We start from the raw sequence: 19,891 nt of genomic DNA, 5'->3' as shown, positions 1-19,891 counted from the left end.
AAGGGCACATTGCTGGCTCATGGTCAACCTGTCACCCACCAGCACTCCCAGGTCCTTCTCTGCAGAGCTGCTCTCCAGCAGGTCAGCCCCCAGCTTGTACTGGTGCCTAGGGTTATTTCTCCCTGGGTGCAGGACTCTGCACTTGCCCTTGTTGAACCTCAGGAGGTTCCTCTCCGCCCAACTCTCCAGCCTGTCCAGGTCTCTCTGAATGGCAGCACAGCCCTCAGGTGTGTCGGCCACTCCTCCCAGCTTGGTGTCATCAGCAAACTTGCTGAGGACGCACTCTGTCCCCTCCTCCAGGTCATTGATGAAGAAGTTGCACAGGATGGGACCCAGTACTGAGCCCTGGGGGACGCCACTAGCCACAGGCTTTCAACTAGACTCCACGCCACTGATGAGGACCCTCTGAGCTCTGCTTTTCAGCCAGTTCTCAATCCACCTCACTGTCCACCTGTCTAGCCCACACTTCCTGAGCTTCTCTAGGAGGATGTTACGGGAGTGTCAAAAGCCTTGCTGAAGTCAAGGTTACTAGATGATCTCCAGAGGTCCCTTCCAACCTTACTGATTCCACGAATCTATGATTCTATGATACACAACGTCCACTGTCCACAATCACATAATTAAATATATTTTTAATAAGTTTAGAAAGATAATGGTTAGGTAGTGTTTCTGCAGAATGAATCTAAACGGAGCATAAGAAGTAAAAGTGTGAGTGAACTCCTTTTTTTAGTGAGGGGAACTATTGTTGATATTTCCAATATTGGAATCTCTGTTCTTCCTTGTGGCAGTTCTGTTGCATGGATTTTTATCCCAGTTACAAAAAAGAAAGTATCTTGATTCAAAACATCTCTAAAAGATATATTAAAGTTAGCATAAAGTACTATCTTAACCAAAGATTTTCTGGTTTTCACTGGAGATAAGCATATTGATTTGGATATCATCCTGCTCTGGAGAAATGTGGGAGACTGGATACATTATAATTTACTTACAAATAAGGGAAGGGCCTATATAACGCTTTGGAGTTTGGAGTGTTTTTTAAAATATTTCTTCTGATGTTCCTCTGATTTGGTGCATTTGAATAACTCTAAATTCTTTTCTGTAAAGGCTTTTTTAAGGCTTTTTTTTTAAAAAAAAAAAAACACAATTGTGTATTCACTGGTCAGTAAGTGCATATGTTCTTTTTATTTCTGATTACTGCAGTTCAGTCTGCACAAAGAACATACAATGTGCAGTCCCATTTCAAGTACTGCACTTCTCATAGAGCTCCAATGAAGTGTCCTCCTAATTCCTTCAGGTAATGGTGCTTGCCGGTTGCTTGAATGATAGACCTTTGGGCAAAGCAAGCAATTACTCCTTGTCCATTTAGGAGATCTGTTTACATCTGAAGTTTGAGATTAAAAAACTGTTTGTATCATACGTACAGCTGCAAACACTRTCAAACTGAAATTTAGTCCCTTTTATGGCAGTGGGAGTTGCGCTTCTGAAGTTGATTTTTTCTTCCTTAGCATGCAGTATAATCATCTTGTATTTAAAGACCTGCATGTAGTGTTTGCTGCTGTGGTCCCTGCATGCCTCCCCTACAGTTTCATGGGTTGGTTAAAGCAGTATTATTTTTAGGTTAGAATGATCTCCTTGCTAAAATGTCTAGCCAGAGTTTCAGGAGCACTTAGCAACTTTTGACAGAATTGCAAAACGGTGACCCTCAGAGCAGGGTCACCCACAGCAGGTTGCTCAGGGCCGTGACCAATTTGATTATCTCTAAGGACAGAGGCTCTACAACCTCTCTAGGCAACATTTCCCCCCCTTTTTTGCTCTCTTTTTACAAACTAGATCCATGAGGGGAGTGAGATTGGTAATGAGAAGCAGTGAAGTTAGCTAAGATTCATATCAGCACAAATGAGGACTTGTTGTTGTTCTCATGAACGAGATCTTGTTTTGGATGAGGTTTCCTTGACTTTTCCCATGGCTTTGTCTTTGAAGAGTTGTTAATGAGCACTCAAAAGTATAGGAGGGTTCACAGGAAAAGAAAAACCTTCAGATTATGAGGAATAGCTGAGGGAGAAAAAGAAATCATTTGCCTGAAGTGTGGAAGTTGGAATAATTGACAGCATGCTCTTCCATGCACCTTCATCATGGGTGCTTAAGAGCTTTCTTGCACCATGAATCCCTTTTGGCCTTTGCCTTCACAGAGAAGATGGGGGAGAAGGGGAGAATGATGCAGACAGAGTATGTAAAAGAGCAGAACAGTCCATATGCATGAAAAACAGAAGTCCTTTAGGCCTTCTGATTGCAAAGATATATGTGATATGAAATAACATAAACTGTCCCAAAAGAAACTGTGTTAGTGCCAAATTAATTAGAATTTTAAAATGAAGTGGCACTGTGTGGGCCAGGAATGTTCCCAGAAGTAAAACTCTCAGGATTAGTCATTTTGGCATTTTTTAAAAATGTGAAAATTATTAGAATTGTTCACTTCTTTTTTTTAACATCTTAATTGAGATATGTACTTCTTGGGATGTAAACCCACTAACTGTCTGCTGTACATCTCATGCATTTTCAATGTGATTTGCATGTATGACAAACTCTTTAGAATACTTTAAAGATATTTTAGGTACAGTACATAAAACTATTCTGACTTCTCTGAAAGCCAAGTCCATAATTGTAGTTCTTATGCTGTCAAGCTCCTGTGGATGTCTTTCCTTTTCAGAATCATGCCCAAGGAGGGAAAAAAGTGGTACAGACTGATGAATGGCGGAAAAGCTCTGTAGAGGAAAGGCTGGAATATGCTCTCATAAAGGTGAATCTGTATAGAAAACTGCTCTGCCCAAGCACATGGCTGATGAGCACTCTCAGGCATAAAATTTCAGCTCTTAAGCTAGAAGGGCCACCCTTGGCCCTTCACAATTTGAAGTCTTTAGCTTTTGATGTTTTATTCTGCTAGTGCTAGCAGCACTACTTTTTTGCTACTTACTGCTTTTACTTTCCAGTTATTCTCTGGTCCTTTAACAGTACAACTGTATTGCACTGAATTGCACATCTAATGAGGGAGCAATCTGCATGTGAATGTATCATTCACTTTTGACAAGGTTAAGAAAAACAGATAGAAGTACTAAATTTGTGACCATTGCTTAGAATGTTTTTATATGCCTTGGACATACAGTGATTTTTTTCCTGAGAAAACCTATTTTAAGTATACATTTGAGATATTCTTAAAGACTAGCAGTATGTAAAGTATCTCTTTGTACTTCTATTTTCATTTTTGTGGAAGAGAAGACAACTCTAAATGTAAGCTGTATTTCTAGAAAGTTAAAATCTTTTCAATTTTTTTCCCAGGGCATTGAGAAGTATGTCATTGCAGATACAGAAGAGGCAAGACTAAACCACAAAAAATATCCTCGACCTCTAAATATAATTGAAGGGCCTTTAATGAATGGCATGAAAATTGTTGGTGATCTTTTTGGTGCTGGAAAGATGTTTCTGCCCCAGGTAAAGAGAAGATTATTTCGTATATTTTCATATTTGCCAAAAAAAATAGCATTGTAAAATGTAGCCAAATTACTTTATGCCAGCTGTCTTTTCAGAGATAGCACTTGGTTTCAGAAAATTGAGATGTTACTAGTAAGTTGCCTTATTTTTCTTTATTTTTGAACTTGACTCTCTATATACTTTTCCACAATTGTTTTTCTTTACTCCTGAGTGCTTTTGCCTCATTTATAAGTTAGTTTTAAATCAACTGATGTTTGTTTAGATCTTCTTTTCTCTCTTACTCTTTCATACGTTTTACTTAAGGACATAGACTTGGAAAGCACTATACCTGCCTGTTTGTAGCTTCTCATTCTGTTGTGAGTGGTACCAGAGGTTGCACTGTGGAAGCAAGTGTTATGTGTGCACAATTAGTCCAGTAGGACCAGCAGCCTAGTTCCACAGAATGCTTTGCAATCTGGAATCCCAGTTTACAAAGGATAGGATRTTTTGTTGCTTGTTTGAATGAATACAGAAGAAAACTTTGAGAAATTTGAGGGTACTCCTCTAGCTGATACTTTTTTTTTTCTACATTTATCCATTCAGGTGATAAAGTCTGCTCGAGTTATGAAGAAAGCAGTTGGCCACCTTGTTCCCTATATGGAAAAAGAGAGAGAAGAAAGGAGAGCTGAACAAGGCAGCACAGAAGAAGAGGCAAGACACAGTCACTTGTGCTGTAACTCTTTCATAGAATGTCTTGACAGAAAACGAAATAGTTTTCCTAATGACATTTGTCCAGCTTTTTATGCCTGAATGTTGAACAAGGCATACAGAAACTGATAATATTGGCTTAATTTGAAGTAGGTGTGGAATACATAAAGTGCTAAAGTGCAGATTTTGTGGAACTTTGCTCTGTATGTGTCGAACGTGTTCTTAAAAACCTCCCAAAGGGTGTCATAAGCTTTTGTAAGCATTTAACTCTAGTGTTAGTTATTTCTGATATTCTTGATCTGAGTCTTCATTGTGGTAAATTTTCTTGGTATCTGCTACTTTCTCTATCTTTGATAAATTCCATAACTCCCTCTTAGATATTCAAAGTCTGTTACAGTGTTTTTCTTTAATTGTCTTTCTCCTTAGCCTTCCCACCTTCAACTGTTTTCTCTGCTAAAAAACGCAGATTTTTCTTAAATTTTTGTATCAGTTGTGACTTCCAGGCCTCGTATTATGACAGCATAGTAGGCTAATTATATTTGCAGCAACAACCAAGTTGTGGGGTGTCATCAAATATTTAAGAAAACAGGATCTGAATTCAGTCTTTTCATGGTTGATTTTTTTTCCATTTTCTTAAGATAGCTTTGATTATAGTACAGTAGATACTAGTCATGGTACTAATATGGAAGCAGAAATAACCAGATGGCACAAATAAAACATGGAAAATGACTGGCTAGGTGGTAGCTTCCTAGAGAAAGGTCTGGCGGTTGTCGTTGTTACAAACAGCATGTCAGTCAGTATTATTGCAAAAACACACACACACACACGCCAAAAAAACCCACAACCAGCAAACTAGAATTTATAAATGTGATGTGCTCCACTCAGCACTGATAGAAACACAACATCCCATTTTGAAGGTGGTGCTCAAGGAAAATCTGTGAACTAATTATAGAGTTTCAGAAGAGAGTAATGATTAGAATGATTAGAAGCATAGAATGATTAGAAGCATAGAGAATGCAATCTTCAATGAAAGATTGGATGAATTGGATGAACATATGAGTGGCCTATGTTTTCTTTCAGACTTCTGTTGACTAAAATCTACATCTTTTGAGAGGTATCTGTAGGGAAGAAAAAAATAAAATCTCCACATCTTGACAAGAGTAGATGGGCTTAAATTTCAGTGGGAAGATGGTTAGGTGGTAGGTGGAAGGAAATGCTATACTGATATCAAAGCACTGCAGTATACTACCTGAGAAAGTTACGAGCTTTCATAAGTGACTTACGACCTGAAGTGACTTCAGGAGGACATCCAGTTCTCTGTCTGATTCTGTAATCCTTCTTAACGTGTAGTGAAGCCTCAGCTGGATACCAGTGGCAAACAGAATTGAGCAATTACCTTTGTTTTATGTAAGGCCAGTGCTAATATCTGGCATTCTGCAGCAGTGTGCCATGTGGTCTTGTATTGACTTTGCAGTCTACTTTTGCCCTTTAACAAACCTTGCAGTTACATTGTTTTGTTAGTTATACCCCATTTTATATTTTCTTTTTTTGATGCCCCTCATTTTTTTTCTTGCAATACTTGACAGTTCTGTTATGGAATTTTCTCTTATTGATTTGAGGGATGCATATTTAATTTGTCAAGTTAATCTTGAATCCTTGTCCTGCCCTTCAGCATTCACTACCTCCTTCTGTGCTATCATCTTTCCCTTTTATAGATCATTGTAATCACTGATTAAATACTAAGTGGTTTTCAGGTTCTTGTGGGCTTCTCCTTTATAGCATTTCTTGTTTGACAGCTAACGGTTGGTGATTCTTCTTTGAGACAGGATTTGTCAACTACCTGTGCATATACTTGAAGTAATTTCTTCCAAATTTGATTAATGGAATATGTGCTGTGATGACCATGGTAATCAAACCCATGTAATCTTAATGAAAGAAGGAGAATTTCCAGTCTCTTCTTCCATTCTCTTGTTGGATGTAAAGACGATGTCTTCTCTCCATTATCTCAAGTTGATCTGTACTTTCACTGTCATGAGTCACCTTCTGTGTGTTGTCTCCCTCCTGTTTATTCTTTCCTTTTCCACTACTGTTCTTTTTCATTTTAATTCAGATGCTCTACTGGTTTAGATTCCTAGGAATGCCTGTGTTTGGCACTGCTATTCGAAGTCAGCAAAAATCACTTCCTCTGTTGCTTTCAGTGGACGGTGGATTGGGACCTACTGTGAACCCTCTGGCACTTAAGTCTTTTCCTAAAGGAAGTTAAATGGAGTTTGAGAGACTCTGAAAAATGTAATAAGCACTCTACAGAGGTTGTGAGGTATTCTGTGTTGCTGAAGAAGGCAGGAGGGGAAAGAAGTAAGGCCTCTGTCGTGCTTCCTCCATCTTCTGCTGTGGGAGGATTGTAGTGCCTTCCTCTGTGTATATTTTTTCCCTGCTTAGAGAGTTGGAAAGAGGACAACTGCCTCTGCCTCTGACGTTAGATGTTAACTTGGAGGCAAGTGGTTGTAGTAGCTTATCCATATAACGTTATCCACCTTATTGAAACCTCCAGGACAGTTTTAGTTACAGACTGCCAGACAATGCAAATTGCTGATTGCTATGGTTGAGGATAAATGGCTGTGGCTGTGGATCGCTGTCAGGATTCAAAAAAGAAGCCATCTGGATCTGTGCCCAGAACTTGAGGACTTCCTTGTTTGAGACAGCTGAAATCAGTGTGCTGTAAACAGAGTTTATGTAAAATAGTATGTGCTCTGGCCCATACTGCTTGCTGCCCAGCAGAGATTTTCCTTCTTTTTTGCAGATCCAGACAGTTTTCTTCTTTGGATATCAATCACTAGTTAAATCAGCAGTAGTTATTGAATATGATGCATGTGGACAATGGGTTTTGTTCTTCCCCCAGTCCTTGATTAAAATTGTTTTTTTAGTTTTCTGTTTTAGTACAGCAGTATAATTTCATCTGCAAAACTTTTCATTGATATCCAGAGGAGCTGTCTTAATAAACATCCATTTTGTGTTCTCAGTTAGCTGGTCTTCCGAAAAGATGAGCACTGGGAAGATGCTAAGTTAACCATTTAAACAGCAGCATTGGTCTGGATGTTGGGATTTTTATTCAACAAAGGTGTTAGTATCATGGGAAATGTCACTGTTCCTCTTGGTAATATATAAAGAAAGCGATACAGATTTATGAAGGAGAGATATAGACTCATTAAGGAGAGAGCTACTTGATAAAGTCCAGAACGATAACATGCTTTCTATAAAGATCTAATCCACCAGTTCTGTCATCTGCAAAAGAGTAAGTTAAAGTTAAATGTTTCGCATTTTTACATAGAATGCGCGCAGGTTTCTCCTTTGTATAGATGTTCTGCAATTCGAGTAGTCTGTTATTCCCCTCTGATCCTGCACAAATTCAGATGTAGCACTGTGATAGCCTGGAGCTGCTCCAAATGACAGTCCTGATTAGACTATTAATAATGTATCGTGAAGGCCTATGTCCTAGTGAAGGACTGTTACGGACAAGTTTCATTGTTGTCCTGCTGGTTAAGGCCTTTTTGCAGGGCTGGAGGGTACCGTCTAACTTAGGAACAGTCTGTGACAGCAGGGCTTCCCTTCTTCAAGGAGATTCTTTTTCCAGCCTGTTTGCCCAGGTTGGGTAGTCTGAAGTAGCTTGATCAGTACACTGAAATATTTTCCTTGCTAATGATGTTGCATAAGAAAACAGACTTTTTTGCTGTTCCTAATTCTTCTCATTCTTTTCAGCATTGGATTGGAAGATTGCCCTGGATGCTCTAATGAGTGTGTGATTATGAACACATTCTAAATATTTAATCCATTTAAACTATTTATCAGTGAGGTTTATGTTTGAAGCAGAGGTACTTTACAAGTTCGAGCATTGCACTGCTCAAAATATCATCCAGATCTGAAACTTTGTGTATCTTTTAATTTTGTTAAATCCATATATTTGAATAGAATGCACTCAATCTGCAAGAACATTTCTTTTTATTATTAATCATTTTATATGTTTAAGTGCAGGTTTTTATGGTCAGGACCTTTTATAATTTTTAATACTGATTACACCACGTATGCTATGTTTTACAATTATGTGTATTATAGGAGTCTCAGTTGTGGATCAGGATTCCGTTATTGAAGAATTTGTGCAAACGTTCTGAGGCTTCTGAGCAATTCTGATGTTATTTGTTCACTTTTCAGGATCCTTACCATGGTACGATAGTACTAGCCACTGTCAAAGGAGATGTACATGATATTGGCAAGAACATTGTGGGAGTTGTTCTGGGCTGTAACAATTTCAGGTAAAGAGATGAACAGTTGTGTTCCCAGTTACTGATGTAACATGTAAGGCTGGCTAATGTATAAGGCAACTTAAGTAGCAGGTAAACCTAGCTGCAATTGTGGTAATGACAGTAGATTAGAGGTGGACATTTCTTGGTTACTGTCCTCCTCAGTTCCCATAGTTGTGACTGGGAACACTGACCATACCAGCTATTGCTAATGGGGAGGCAAAAGGTAATACAGCCRCCTTTAATAGCCTTTTTCCTGATAAATTGGTATCTGAGATAAATAAAGTTTAACATTAACTGAAACATAGATGAGATCATCGATTTTTTTTGTTTAAGAAAACAGAACAATGGCGATAGGTAAGACTGCCTGCTCATGGTGTTGTGTGTTGGAAAAACAGGAAGTCTTACTTGTAGGATTCTAATGAACCTTTTGGTATATTTTTGAAGCTGTTTGCTAACTAGGGTTTTAAAAACTTATTGGAGATTTTWAAAAAAAATAAAAATAAAGGATGAGATTCTAATCCTGAGTTTCCAAAAGACTTTTAACAAAAATCAGCTCCTTTCCAGGCCTATAAGCATGCTGCAGGGTTGGCAGCAGTGATAGAGTGGCTACGTTTCCATCAAAGCCCTTCATCAGGGGTCTGTCAAATGTTCCTCGGAACTGAATCTGCTTTGGAGTTTCATCTTGTCTCATCAACCATCCTTCTTTTTGGTTTGTGTTGTTTTTGACAGTGTGGCTGTAACTTATTCTAAAGAAGAGCCAGGTCATCTCTACATCAAAATAAAAAGGCTGAAGCCAGTGACAGTGCTGTGTCTGTGCTATATATTCCATTTCAGTGTTACTTTAACTTCTGTTGATTATTTCAGGCTTCTTTGAGCTTTATTTAGAATGAACCACTTAGAAAACACCATGGTTTCAGTTCACTGTCACCACGAGTAGGAGTGAAGCTGAGTGAAGCCAACAGGCTGGGGTGGTTCATTTGAAAAAAACAAACAGAAACCCTGGCAGCAGCTAGGTATAATAGGAATAGAGTGCTAGCAAGGAAAGTGTCTCATTTCCCAGAATGTGGGCTTTAATAAAAGGTGACTTAATATAAATCACCTTACATTCCTGAGATAAGGTATGATGTCCACATCATATCTAAACCTTTTAGTATTGCCCAATTGACTTCAGAAATAACATGAAAAAGTAATTAAGAATTATTTCAAATAATTTATTTTTTTTCCTTTGGTACTGTATCATCTAAAATTCTAGTGTGCTGAAAATTTTTCCAGAGCCAGAGGTTGTTTTCTACATTAAAATTACTAGCAGAAGTCTTAAAAATCAAGAACTTTTTTGTTTGTTTTTCTTACCTTCAATATTAGGTCAGTCATTTACAGTAGGAGCAATGTTTGCCCTTTAACAGAAATATTYAACTACTTTTAAAAAAATACTGTGTCATCTCACTTCTTTTCACAGAGTTATTGATTTAGGAGTCATGACTCCATGTGATAAGATATTGAGAGCTGCTGTTGAAAACAAAGCAGGTATAGAGAGATTTCATTAGTACTCCTGAATTGCTTGAATTTTAAACTCCACTTGCATCTTTTGCTGCTCATTGCATTTCCATGCTGTTTATGATTTGGTCAGACTACCGTTAAATAAATCAGAACTTGTACATTAACAACAGTAATTACTTAGTATTGGGCAGTTCTGTGAAATTTATCCAAGAAACTGAAGACATTTATTGCAAGGACAAGTCCAAGAAAAATGTTTTAATTATTTGTCTTACACATGAACAAGGTAAAGTAGCTTTGCATTGAGTCTTAAATCCATAAAATAACTTGACATTCAGTTTTCCAAACCAGTGAGTGTGAAAACGAGAATGAATTGTTCTAGAAAAATAATGAATTTTCTTTCTGACCCAAGTTACAGTTGCTTTCAATTTGTCTGTTGCATCTTTGGAGAGGTGAATTGTGTGGAACACAGGTGGTGAAGTTTGAAAGTGTTTGCTGACTGTTTCTGAGAGGAGAGCCTGTAATTATTTTGTCTTATTTCATGTCTCAGTGAAATTCCTAATCTTATATACCTTGGCTGGAAATTAGACTTAAAAAATCTCTTACCCCCTCAATTACTTCAGTTTCAAAAAAGCAACAAACCTCAGTGAGGTATGAAGCTTGATGATCAGAAGTACTGTATATTTCTGGCTGAAACTAGAGCAGTAGGTGCTCAGCAGTTGTGAAAACTTTGGGGGGATTTGAAACCACCTTCATTCTTGAAATCTCTGACTTTTTAATTAGGTCAAACCTAGCTTCCAGGTTAGTGATTACCATGCTTTTATCTCACTATGTAGTGTCTGATGCATGAAGATAGAAATGAAACATTTTCTGTAATAATTTTTACATCTTTGTAGAGTGGATTTGCTAAATCTTTTTTTTGTGTGTGTGTGTGTTTGTAAATTTGCAATAGATATAATTGGCCTGTCTGGTCTCATCACCCCTTCTTTGGATGAAATGATTTTTGTCGCCACGGAAATGGAGAGATTAGCAATAAAGATTCCATTGCTGATTGGAGGAGCAACTACTTCTAAGTAAGATATCCGGGTTGGAAAGATGGGAAAATATGTATGAAAATAATGGTAACTGGGGAGAAAGGAACTTTATAACCATTTATTTCCCCCTTTCCCTCCTTCCCTTTCCTGTCCTTTCCCTCATTTTCCCCCAACACAGTTACCGTTAGGCATTTACTTAAGACTGATAAAGTTATTTCTTATATTAGAGGTTCTGGATTATAGTGGTAGAATGTAATTGGGGCACAACTGATAATGGACACCTTAAACATTTCCTTTGTGCAAGTGTTATATGTGCTGACCTTAATCTTTCTGTCTAGAAGTTCATGGACTTAGGCACGTGGGTAGAGCCCTGTYCTTCTAAGGAGTTGAGCAGTCTGATTTCGATTCACCAGTGAATAGGCATGATTTTTAGCCTAGAAGTGGTACTGTTGACATTGGACAGTAAACTACCTTAGGAAAGTTAACGTAATTTCCTGGGTCATTGTTCAGTGCTTGCAATGCTGAGCACCCAGTCCTGCTCAAACAGGCTGACAGGGGATGTGTTCTAGCTGCATGAATTGAAGTAGTTACATTTTTGTGCTTGATAGACTGAGCTTTTCTGTTGAGATCTAGTTCTCTCGGGTCTATTTAAATGAAATAATACAGCTGCTATGATGTAGTGAAGAACAGCACTGACAGCTGGCTGACATCAAGTATTAGCCTTGCCTCAGATATATTTTGGGCGTATATAAAGGCCTTGGGTCACACTTGCTAACTGGTTTATGTCCAATATTTTGAGTAGGTGATAGCTTGGGAGATTGCAGAGGTCATTTCTTGCGTAACTAAAAGCTATTAGTGGTGTTCATTTCTTTCCCAGAACAGTGTATGTTCTGATCAGAACTCTTTTCCTATAGCTTTGATACTTTGAGAACAAACATAGATTTTTTCTCTGCAAAAAAGGGTTTATCCTAAGTGGAGGGCTTAGGAGGGCCTCTTCTTCATATCTTTTTAGTGTTTATGTGTTGGGCAGTGTGTCCTGATAACCAGTGTCACACAGTTTTGTAGACTTCTTGGAGATCAATGTAAACAGGGTAGCATAAATTTTATCCCTGAATATGGAGATTATTGAATAATATATGTATAATTTTATTTACATTAATAATAATTTCTTCTTCATGTGAACTGTATATAAACACATGCATCTGCCCAGATAAATACAATTTCTATGAAATATATATAAAGGAAAGGTAATCTTTATGGCATACTGGATAGATAATTTACATTTAATTTTGCTTCTTTTCATAGTCTTAAGTGTAATCACACATGTGCATTCTGAAAGCTTGTATACATGTTAGATGGTTCTTCATTAGAAATCTCTACACTTATTCTCCATAATGAGTAGATACCATTCTTTGTGATGAATGGGCCATCCCTAAATAATTTCCCTAAATAATTAGGGAAAGGAGGGAAATGTTAGTTTGAAAGAGAGAGGCTGGGTGCTGCCTACAGAATGTATGTAATTGAGTTTTTTCTTAACTTACTATGATGTTTGCATTATTACTATACTGTTTTTGTAAATTCAGATGCTGACAAATAATGGTGACAGTCTTGTTGTGGTAGTGTTTATAAAAAAACAGCTTTTGTTAAATGATAAAGTCCACTGTAGGATCATACCTTGTTTGTTTCCTTTTTCTGCTTATCTCAAAATGGAAGATACAGTAACTTGTTTGTAATGAATGGATCTGCTAAGATCAAAAGTGCCTTCTCAAGAAGCAAATTAAGAAGACCCTAAACAGTTACTTGCACAGCTCTGTTGCAGTGTGATCAGTAATCTCTATGTCCAAATGTTTTAAATATTTGTCAGAACTTGAAGAAAACGGAAATCTTATCTTTGCTGTGGAAAATCACATCCTATGTTCTGATTTAAATCAGTCAGAAAATGGGGTTTGACCTTACAATTCAAGAAAGCAAACTCAGCTTTTGTCTGCAGGGTCGTTGCTTCTGCACTTACTTGCACATAGTTTGCCAGGACTGTGAGCAMCTGAGGTAGTCAGCTGCATTTTGAATGTTCGCTTAGGCGTCAGGACTCCAAACTTTACTTTGATCAACAAAGCAGTGTAATAGGGAAGTGATTCTTCATTATATGCTCAAAGTATTTTGATTAGTAATGTTAGAATATGAGTAAATATTTAATACTTAGATGAACTGTGAGTAATTTTTTACTGCATAGTACATGACTGGCCTAGGATGAACAAGTTTTTCTGTTTATTGACCACTAACAGAATCTCTTCTTCAGGTGAGTAGAGAGCTTATGCTTCTGGCTCAGAAGTAGAGCATTGTAGAAACTGAAGTCATAGTCATTGGAATATGTTAATACAAGTCTTTAAACCTAGAAACTTACATATGGGAGGGAAAAATCTAAGATGTACAAAAAAAAGATAAATTTATTTTGCTGTTGGTAGGCTTAGCTTGGAACATTCTCACTGAAATTTTCTGAGACTTAAACTAATGAATTACTGACTTYCAGTGGATTGATAAGTGTTCTGATACTCTTTGAAGGAAAGGGTTATGTACCTATTGATTATAATCTATATTTAATCATTCATATGTAGCAGATGGATGAATTCCTTTCTTCTATTGAAGTACTAGTCTGTCCATTAAGTTAGGATTTATCTGACGGTAGAGAGAAAGATTCTGGGGTTTTGTCTGTTTCTTGTTTCAGTTGTGAAAATACTCACTCTTTTTCTTTTTCATTTAAGAACACACACAGCTGTTAAAATTGCCCCTCGATATAGCGCACCTGTAATTCATGTCCTGGATGCATCCAAGAGTGTTGTGGTTGTAAGTTCTAAATTATAGTTTCTCATCCATGCAAAAATATACGCCGATTTTCTGTGGTGCCCCTGATGGTTTCCTCTAAGGCTTAACATTACGGCAGAAAACTGAAGGGGCACTACAGAGAYCACGGTTTCCACACTACTGTTGCTTTAGTTATTTTTTGCTATCTCTTGGTTATTTCATTAGACTTATTTTAGTTACTGTCATGGAGTATCTTTATTTAAATGCCTATTTCTCCAATGACAGTGACATGATGCATTTTGAGGCCTTTATTGTAGTTTTCAGACATTTCATAGTGAGGAGTGGTGTGGTTTGGTGACATTTCCTGCTATTTATTCTCTAATCGTTTTATTTCTGAAGTTAGTGATATGTCAATAAAAAAATGTTGCTGTGAAATGGCTGGCTGGAGTTTTCTATGATAGATGCTCTCTCTCTCAAATGAATGGGTAGTCCTAGCTGGACAGAACTAAGCTAAGCAGTGGTGTTGTTTCTGAGACTGTTCAAGCTCTAAAGTCCTGGGGTTTCTTCCTCTCAGAATTTTCCATAGCCAGACTGATCTCTCCTAACACAACCTGTGTAGTAGGGCAGTACTTCCAGTAATAATCATATTCTTAAACATGCTTTAAGTCTAGTATGCAGATTAGTGGTATGACTGAGTTTAGCATTGTCAAGTTTAATTAGGTAAGGTTCATGAAAACTAGTTTGAAAGACTGATGGCTTTATCTGAAGTTCATGCTCTGTCCTTACTATTCCATGTTAAAGTATCTATCTAGTGCTTTCTCTTTGTTTTTTTCAGTGCTCCCAGCTCCTAGATGAAAGTTTAAAGGATGACTTCTTTGAAGAAATATTAGAGGAATATGAAGAAATTAGGCAAGAACACTATGAGTCTCTCAAGGTACAAATGTGATTGATTTAGCTTCTTTTCTTACCTGAAGCGGTTGCTACATCATTATTAACTCTCAATTTCAGTTCCTTATTAATGACGTTCAGATCTATTTGTGCTGATTTAAAATATACAGYAAAATTGATGGGAAACTTACAGAAGTGAATATGAAATCAAGTTTTCCAGCCTATAAAGGAGAATTTTGCCTGACTTATCGTAACATTCTTGAGAAAGTCTTGATTATCTTCAGTGGTATTCAGGACATGTGGGTTGACATGACTGCCTACCCCATGAACAAGAGGCCTGTGCTCTCCTAGAACAGTAGCTGGAGGCAGAGAGATAACACAGGTAACTAAAATGGCAGTGGTTGCCTATACTGGTAGCTGAGACATACTCCACTGGATACAACACCATGCTTTCRTGATGTGTTCGTGTTGCCTAGGTTAGAGACCTAAGCAATCTTGAAATAATTGAGGTGGAATTTGCAGGAGAATTAAGTGGAAGCAATGAAACCTGGTGATGGAGTGTGCAGACTAACAACAGGAACCAATTAACAAATTACTCCTTTTAGGCCTTCTCTGTAAAGAAACCCAGAAACCAGCTGAAAGTCATCTAGCTCTTACATGATCTCTTGATAAAGAAAGATAAAGCAGGAGGCCTCTTGCTGTGAACGTTTTGCCCTTCCAAGCTTAAGACWGTCTTTAGGCAAGGAACCCGCTCACCAGTCTGGGACCAGTGAGGGCAGCATTCGCCTCTGTAAGCAGAGATCAGCAGTGAATTCACTGACCCACTGAAGTTGCTGTAAATTTTCCATGCATTTCAGCAGAGCCAGTGATTTGCCTAGAGGCCTGCTGCTGTCACTGGTGGTGGTACCACTGCAGCCCTAAGCTTTCTGCAAGTATTAGAACAGCATCTAGCTGTACCTCTGTGTTCATGTAATTTGAAGTATCAAAGGAATTTAGGTTCCTTAATATAAGTTCATGTTCCTGAATTTAAGTTCAGAGGAGCTAGAGATCTTGTAGGCAAATTCCATTAAAAGTATGCAGGCAAAGATTATGGTATGGTATGGTATGGTATGGTATGGTATGGTATGGTATAGCATAGCTAGTTTGTTGTGATTTCACTTTACCCATGTGAACTGGGAGCTGGTAGAACTGAGGTGTGTCCCCAAGACTGTTTTCAGTAAAATTGTACAATGGTCTCAATGGTTACAGTTTATCTATCTGCAAGATAAGAGGCTTTGTAAAAATATCTTTTATGTCCATGCAGGAAAGAAGATACTTGTCTCTACAGCAAGCTAGGAGAAAAGGTTTCCATAATGACTGGCTATCAGGCCATAAACCGGGTCAGTTTATATGTTGTTGTTGTTGTTTTATTTTGTTTTTTAATTAAATTATGCGTCATTACAYTTTAAGATATAGTAGTGTTGTCTATTTGACCAGAAGATTTTTTTTGTATAAATTGGATTTGCTGTCCTGCTTCTACTCCATATTTTTATCAATATATTTTAAAAATTCAATAAATATTTAACAAAAAATTGTGGAGAAGACTCCAAACAACAGGTTACCCATAATGCTGTATCATCAAAGATAAATTTAATGCCCTCTTTCTTAAAGAATGTTGGGTTAGATCATTATATTGTGAACCTTGTTAGTTCACATTTAGAAAACACAAGTTGTGACAAGGCAACAAGTTCTGTTTGTATTAAATTCCACCTTAAAATTGAAGGGAGGAAGAGTTAAAGGCTTTTACTACCCCCTTCCTCTACTAGTTTCTGTACCAGTTTATTTTGATTTAAATTTTTTTAAATACTAGAAATCAGAAGTATATGCAGCATTCCACAAGAAGTCATATCTTGCAGTGGCATTAACACTTCTCTGCCTTCTGTGATTGCATTGTAACATGGATCTATTTCTCTTTCTCATTTGTGCATATGGATCCTATGAAGTGCGTGGCAATGGCAGAAGTGCTTAGAAAAGTCATATGAGTTGTCAGAATTATCCTAGAATACCATATCACGTAGTATGTCTGTGTATAGACAGCAAGATTTATAATTTTGAATATCACACGTACATAAAATCGGTTAGATACAGATAAATTTTGCCTTTTTTTCTGGAGTTCTGTTAAATATTTTGGCAAATGAAACGAGTTCAGAAATCTAACAGTTGATTTATTTATATGAATGYGTAAAAGGCCTTAATTTTCATATTTTGATTATTTTTATGCTTAGCAGTCAATATATTACATTATAATTGTAAAATRTGGTATCACATGGGAAGAATATGGCAGTGAGCATGCTAAGGCAGTACTTTGGTCATTTGTAGTGGTGGAGGTYGGTGAGCATTGGTTATGATGCACATATAAGAATAAAGTTCAATTATTTCCTTTATGTCAACCTGTGCTTCTAATTGCTACAGTTAAACCAAAATTCATTGGCACAGAAGTCTTTGAAGATTATGACCTGAAGAGATTGATAGAATACATTGACTGGAAGCCTTTCTTTGATGTCTGGCAACTTCGGGGAAAGTATCCCAACCGAGGTTTCCCAAAAATCTTTAATGATAAAACTGTAGGTAAGTATTGAGATTGTATTTACCTCATATAAATAATCCTAACAGACATGATAGACTGCATTAAAAGTCTGGACATTTTGAAATACATAGGAATAGTTAAAAAAAAAAATACATGGAAACTCACACTGAGATCTTCTGTATAAAGCAACACTGACTGGAGGAAGTGTTGGGATGTGAGACTGGAAAAGGGAAGAATGTTTAATTATCTTAGTTGGAGTTAACCTGGATCCCAAAACACAGGGAGCTATTTTAGTGACAGAAGATGACAACAGAGCAGCTGATAGGTGTGTGTCCCTGTTGTGGGCGAAGATGACAAGAATGCTCTGTCTCCTTTTGAAACGACTCAGCAGGCCTTAGAATACATGATGAAACTGAAAGCGTGACACTGAAGTTAATGTTCTGATCTGCTGTGCTAATGTCAGTGTGCACACACATTTTCCCTATCGCTCCTCGTGTTCTGCATCTTCTGCCTCTACTAGACTGATATTGCTAAAGCATTTATTTCAAGATATGTGTTATAGCTGTATAGACATAGTCACAGTGATGTCTTCTCTATTTACTGTAGCTGATGGATTGTTGCAGTGATCTGAGAATTATGTGCAAAATGAATCAATCTGAAGCTCCTTCAAATGATTGTGAAAACATGCCTTTTCTAAAGGTTTTTTTGTTTTGATAGGTGAAGAAGCGAAGAGAGTTTATAATGATGCTCAAAGTCTACTGAAAATATTGATTAATCAAAAGAAATTACAAGCCAGGGGTGTGGTTGGATTTTGGCCAGCTCAAAGTGTTCAAGATGATATCCATTTATATGCCACAGAAGATGCAGYAAGATCTGTGGAACCAATAGCAAAATTTTATGGCTTGAGGCAACAGGTATAATGAAAGACTGTTTGTTAATTAAAGTGAAAATTTTTGTGGTGAATTGCAAGAATGGAACAAAAGGGTCCTATTAAAATCTGCAGAAAATGCTTGCTGTTACCTGACTTCATTMATTATCTGTTGCCATTTCTTTCTCTTGTAGTAATAACAAGATCTTGTTAGCAATGACTCAAGACTAGTATTTGTACAGAAAGCTTAACACAGTTGACATCCTCAAAYATGGCCTGTTTTCTGTCTCCATTTTAGTATTTGAGCTGTCCTAAAACACTCTGCTCTGTAAATCATCACATAGATCTTGTGTGCTAAACTAGAACCTAATGAGCCTAAATTGTCTAGTAATATCCTTAGATTCTGCCTTACATGAGAAATTCTGCTGGAATGTGTTAAAGCTTAAAAAATACTTACAGTGCATGGAAAATAAAGCTCAATGAAGATAAGAGTTCCTGGTAGTCTTAATTTTAATGTAAAATTCCCCATATCAAGTAGCAGTTTAGAATTATTTTGTTGGCCGGTAATTGTGATCAAGAGAATCAGTATTTTAAGTATTGATATTTCAGTCATACTTATTTAGATTGGCATTTATCTCGATAGGTTGAGCAACATTTACAAGATGTTATGCCTCTCTTTCTCCCTCAAATTCTGATTTRTCTTCTTCATAGTTTACGTATTCAGAGTCATCAAACGTAACGGAAACACATTTAAGGTACCTCAAGTTTTGGAGTACAGTGTTCTGTGAGGACAACCCTATGTCAATATTGCAGAATTGTAYTAAAAATACACGACTTCAGGATTGTCTGTTCCTATTCCTCGCATGGATACAGCTCTAGTGTCCCTTGACAATCCTTGACAGATGTTTATATAAATTGTTCTCACAAACATCCAGGGATGGCTGTGTTAAAACGCCTCCTGGTAGCTTGTTCCAGGATTTTACAACCTAGTTAGAAGTTTTGATATCCCATCTAAATCATTTTTACTGCCTTTTCCCAGTGCTCTCCCATGGAGAATATCTGATTTTACTTTTTTTTTTTATAGTGTTGTTGACATATTGGAATACTGTTACTTTCCTTTTTCCATATTATTTTCATGTCATATATTATTCCCCATTCTTCAGGTTTTCTCAAAGGTTAACTTCATGAAACTCTGGATGCTTTTGTGGGTGCCCTTCTGGACTCTGTGTATTTTATCTGCCTCTCTTTCAGTACTGTGCACACAGTAATTCAGCTGAGGTTTCATCAGAGCAAAGTAGAAGAGAATAATTGTCTTYTTCTATTTAAAAAAATACTTCTTTCATTACACAAGGTTCTCTCCATGACMTTGGTGCTAGTAAGGAATTGATATAAATCTAAAATTTATAGATGCATTTAATATTTTTTAACTATGATCATTAAAGGGGAACCTCAAAATTAGTATTAAGATAATCTGCATGGAAAAAGCTTTCATATTTCTTCACTTTGTACAGCGTATTTGGTTATAGAACAAAGCAAACAGTTGATCATCTTCCTCCATTTTCCTCTTTTTTTTTTTTTTTTTTTGTAGCATTTGGGAACAGTGTAAAAAGTGTTGTTAATGCCAGAATGTTGTTGTAGAATAAGAAAACTTAGAGCGTTTTGTGAGTCAAGTGATACCCGTGAAATAGCTTTAATTTATCTCCTTATAAATTGGGTAGATTTCAAAAGCAGAGCTGCTCTTTAAATAGCAATCCTGTGCCTATAGTGAGTA

At 37.1% G+C, this 19,891-nt stretch overlaps 1 protein-coding gene across 2 annotated transcripts in view; it reads left to right on the top strand.

The window, feature by feature from the left end:
* The window catches only part of MTR (5-methyltetrahydrofolate-homocysteine methyltransferase), a 49,435-nt gene that overhangs the window by 24,475 nt on the left and 5,069 nt on the right, over window positions 1-19,891 (top strand). For both annotated transcript variants that reach the window (XM_085298278.1, XM_085298279.1), the window contains 11 exons: window positions 2,708-2,797; window positions 3,334-3,486; window positions 4,069-4,176; window positions 8,380-8,480; window positions 9,928-9,995; window positions 10,918-11,038; window positions 13,759-13,840; window positions 14,634-14,732; window positions 15,990-16,065; window positions 17,138-17,293; window positions 17,970-18,166. In XM_085298278.1, the coding sequence (XP_085154404.1) occupies window positions 2,708-2,797; window positions 3,334-3,486; window positions 4,069-4,176; window positions 8,380-8,480; window positions 9,928-9,995; window positions 10,918-11,038; window positions 13,759-13,840; window positions 14,634-14,732; window positions 15,990-16,065; window positions 17,138-17,293; window positions 17,970-18,166 (1,251 nt within the window). The remainder of the gene's footprint in view (window positions 1-2,707; window positions 2,798-3,333; window positions 3,487-4,068; window positions 4,177-8,379; window positions 8,481-9,927; window positions 9,996-10,917; window positions 11,039-13,758; window positions 13,841-14,633; window positions 14,733-15,989; window positions 16,066-17,137; window positions 17,294-17,969; window positions 18,167-19,891) is intronic.

Source organism: Rhea americana, unplaced genomic scaffold (genome assembly GCF_003343005.1).
Source record: "Rhea americana isolate MKP2758 unplaced genomic scaffold, rheAme1 scaffold_137, whole genome shotgun sequence".
Classification (NCBI taxonomy): Eukaryota; Metazoa; Chordata; class Aves; order Rheiformes; family Rheidae; genus Rhea; species Rhea americana.
The sequence above is the reverse complement of the archived record's forward strand: the minus strand, read 5'-3'. Positions and strand labels throughout refer to the sequence as shown.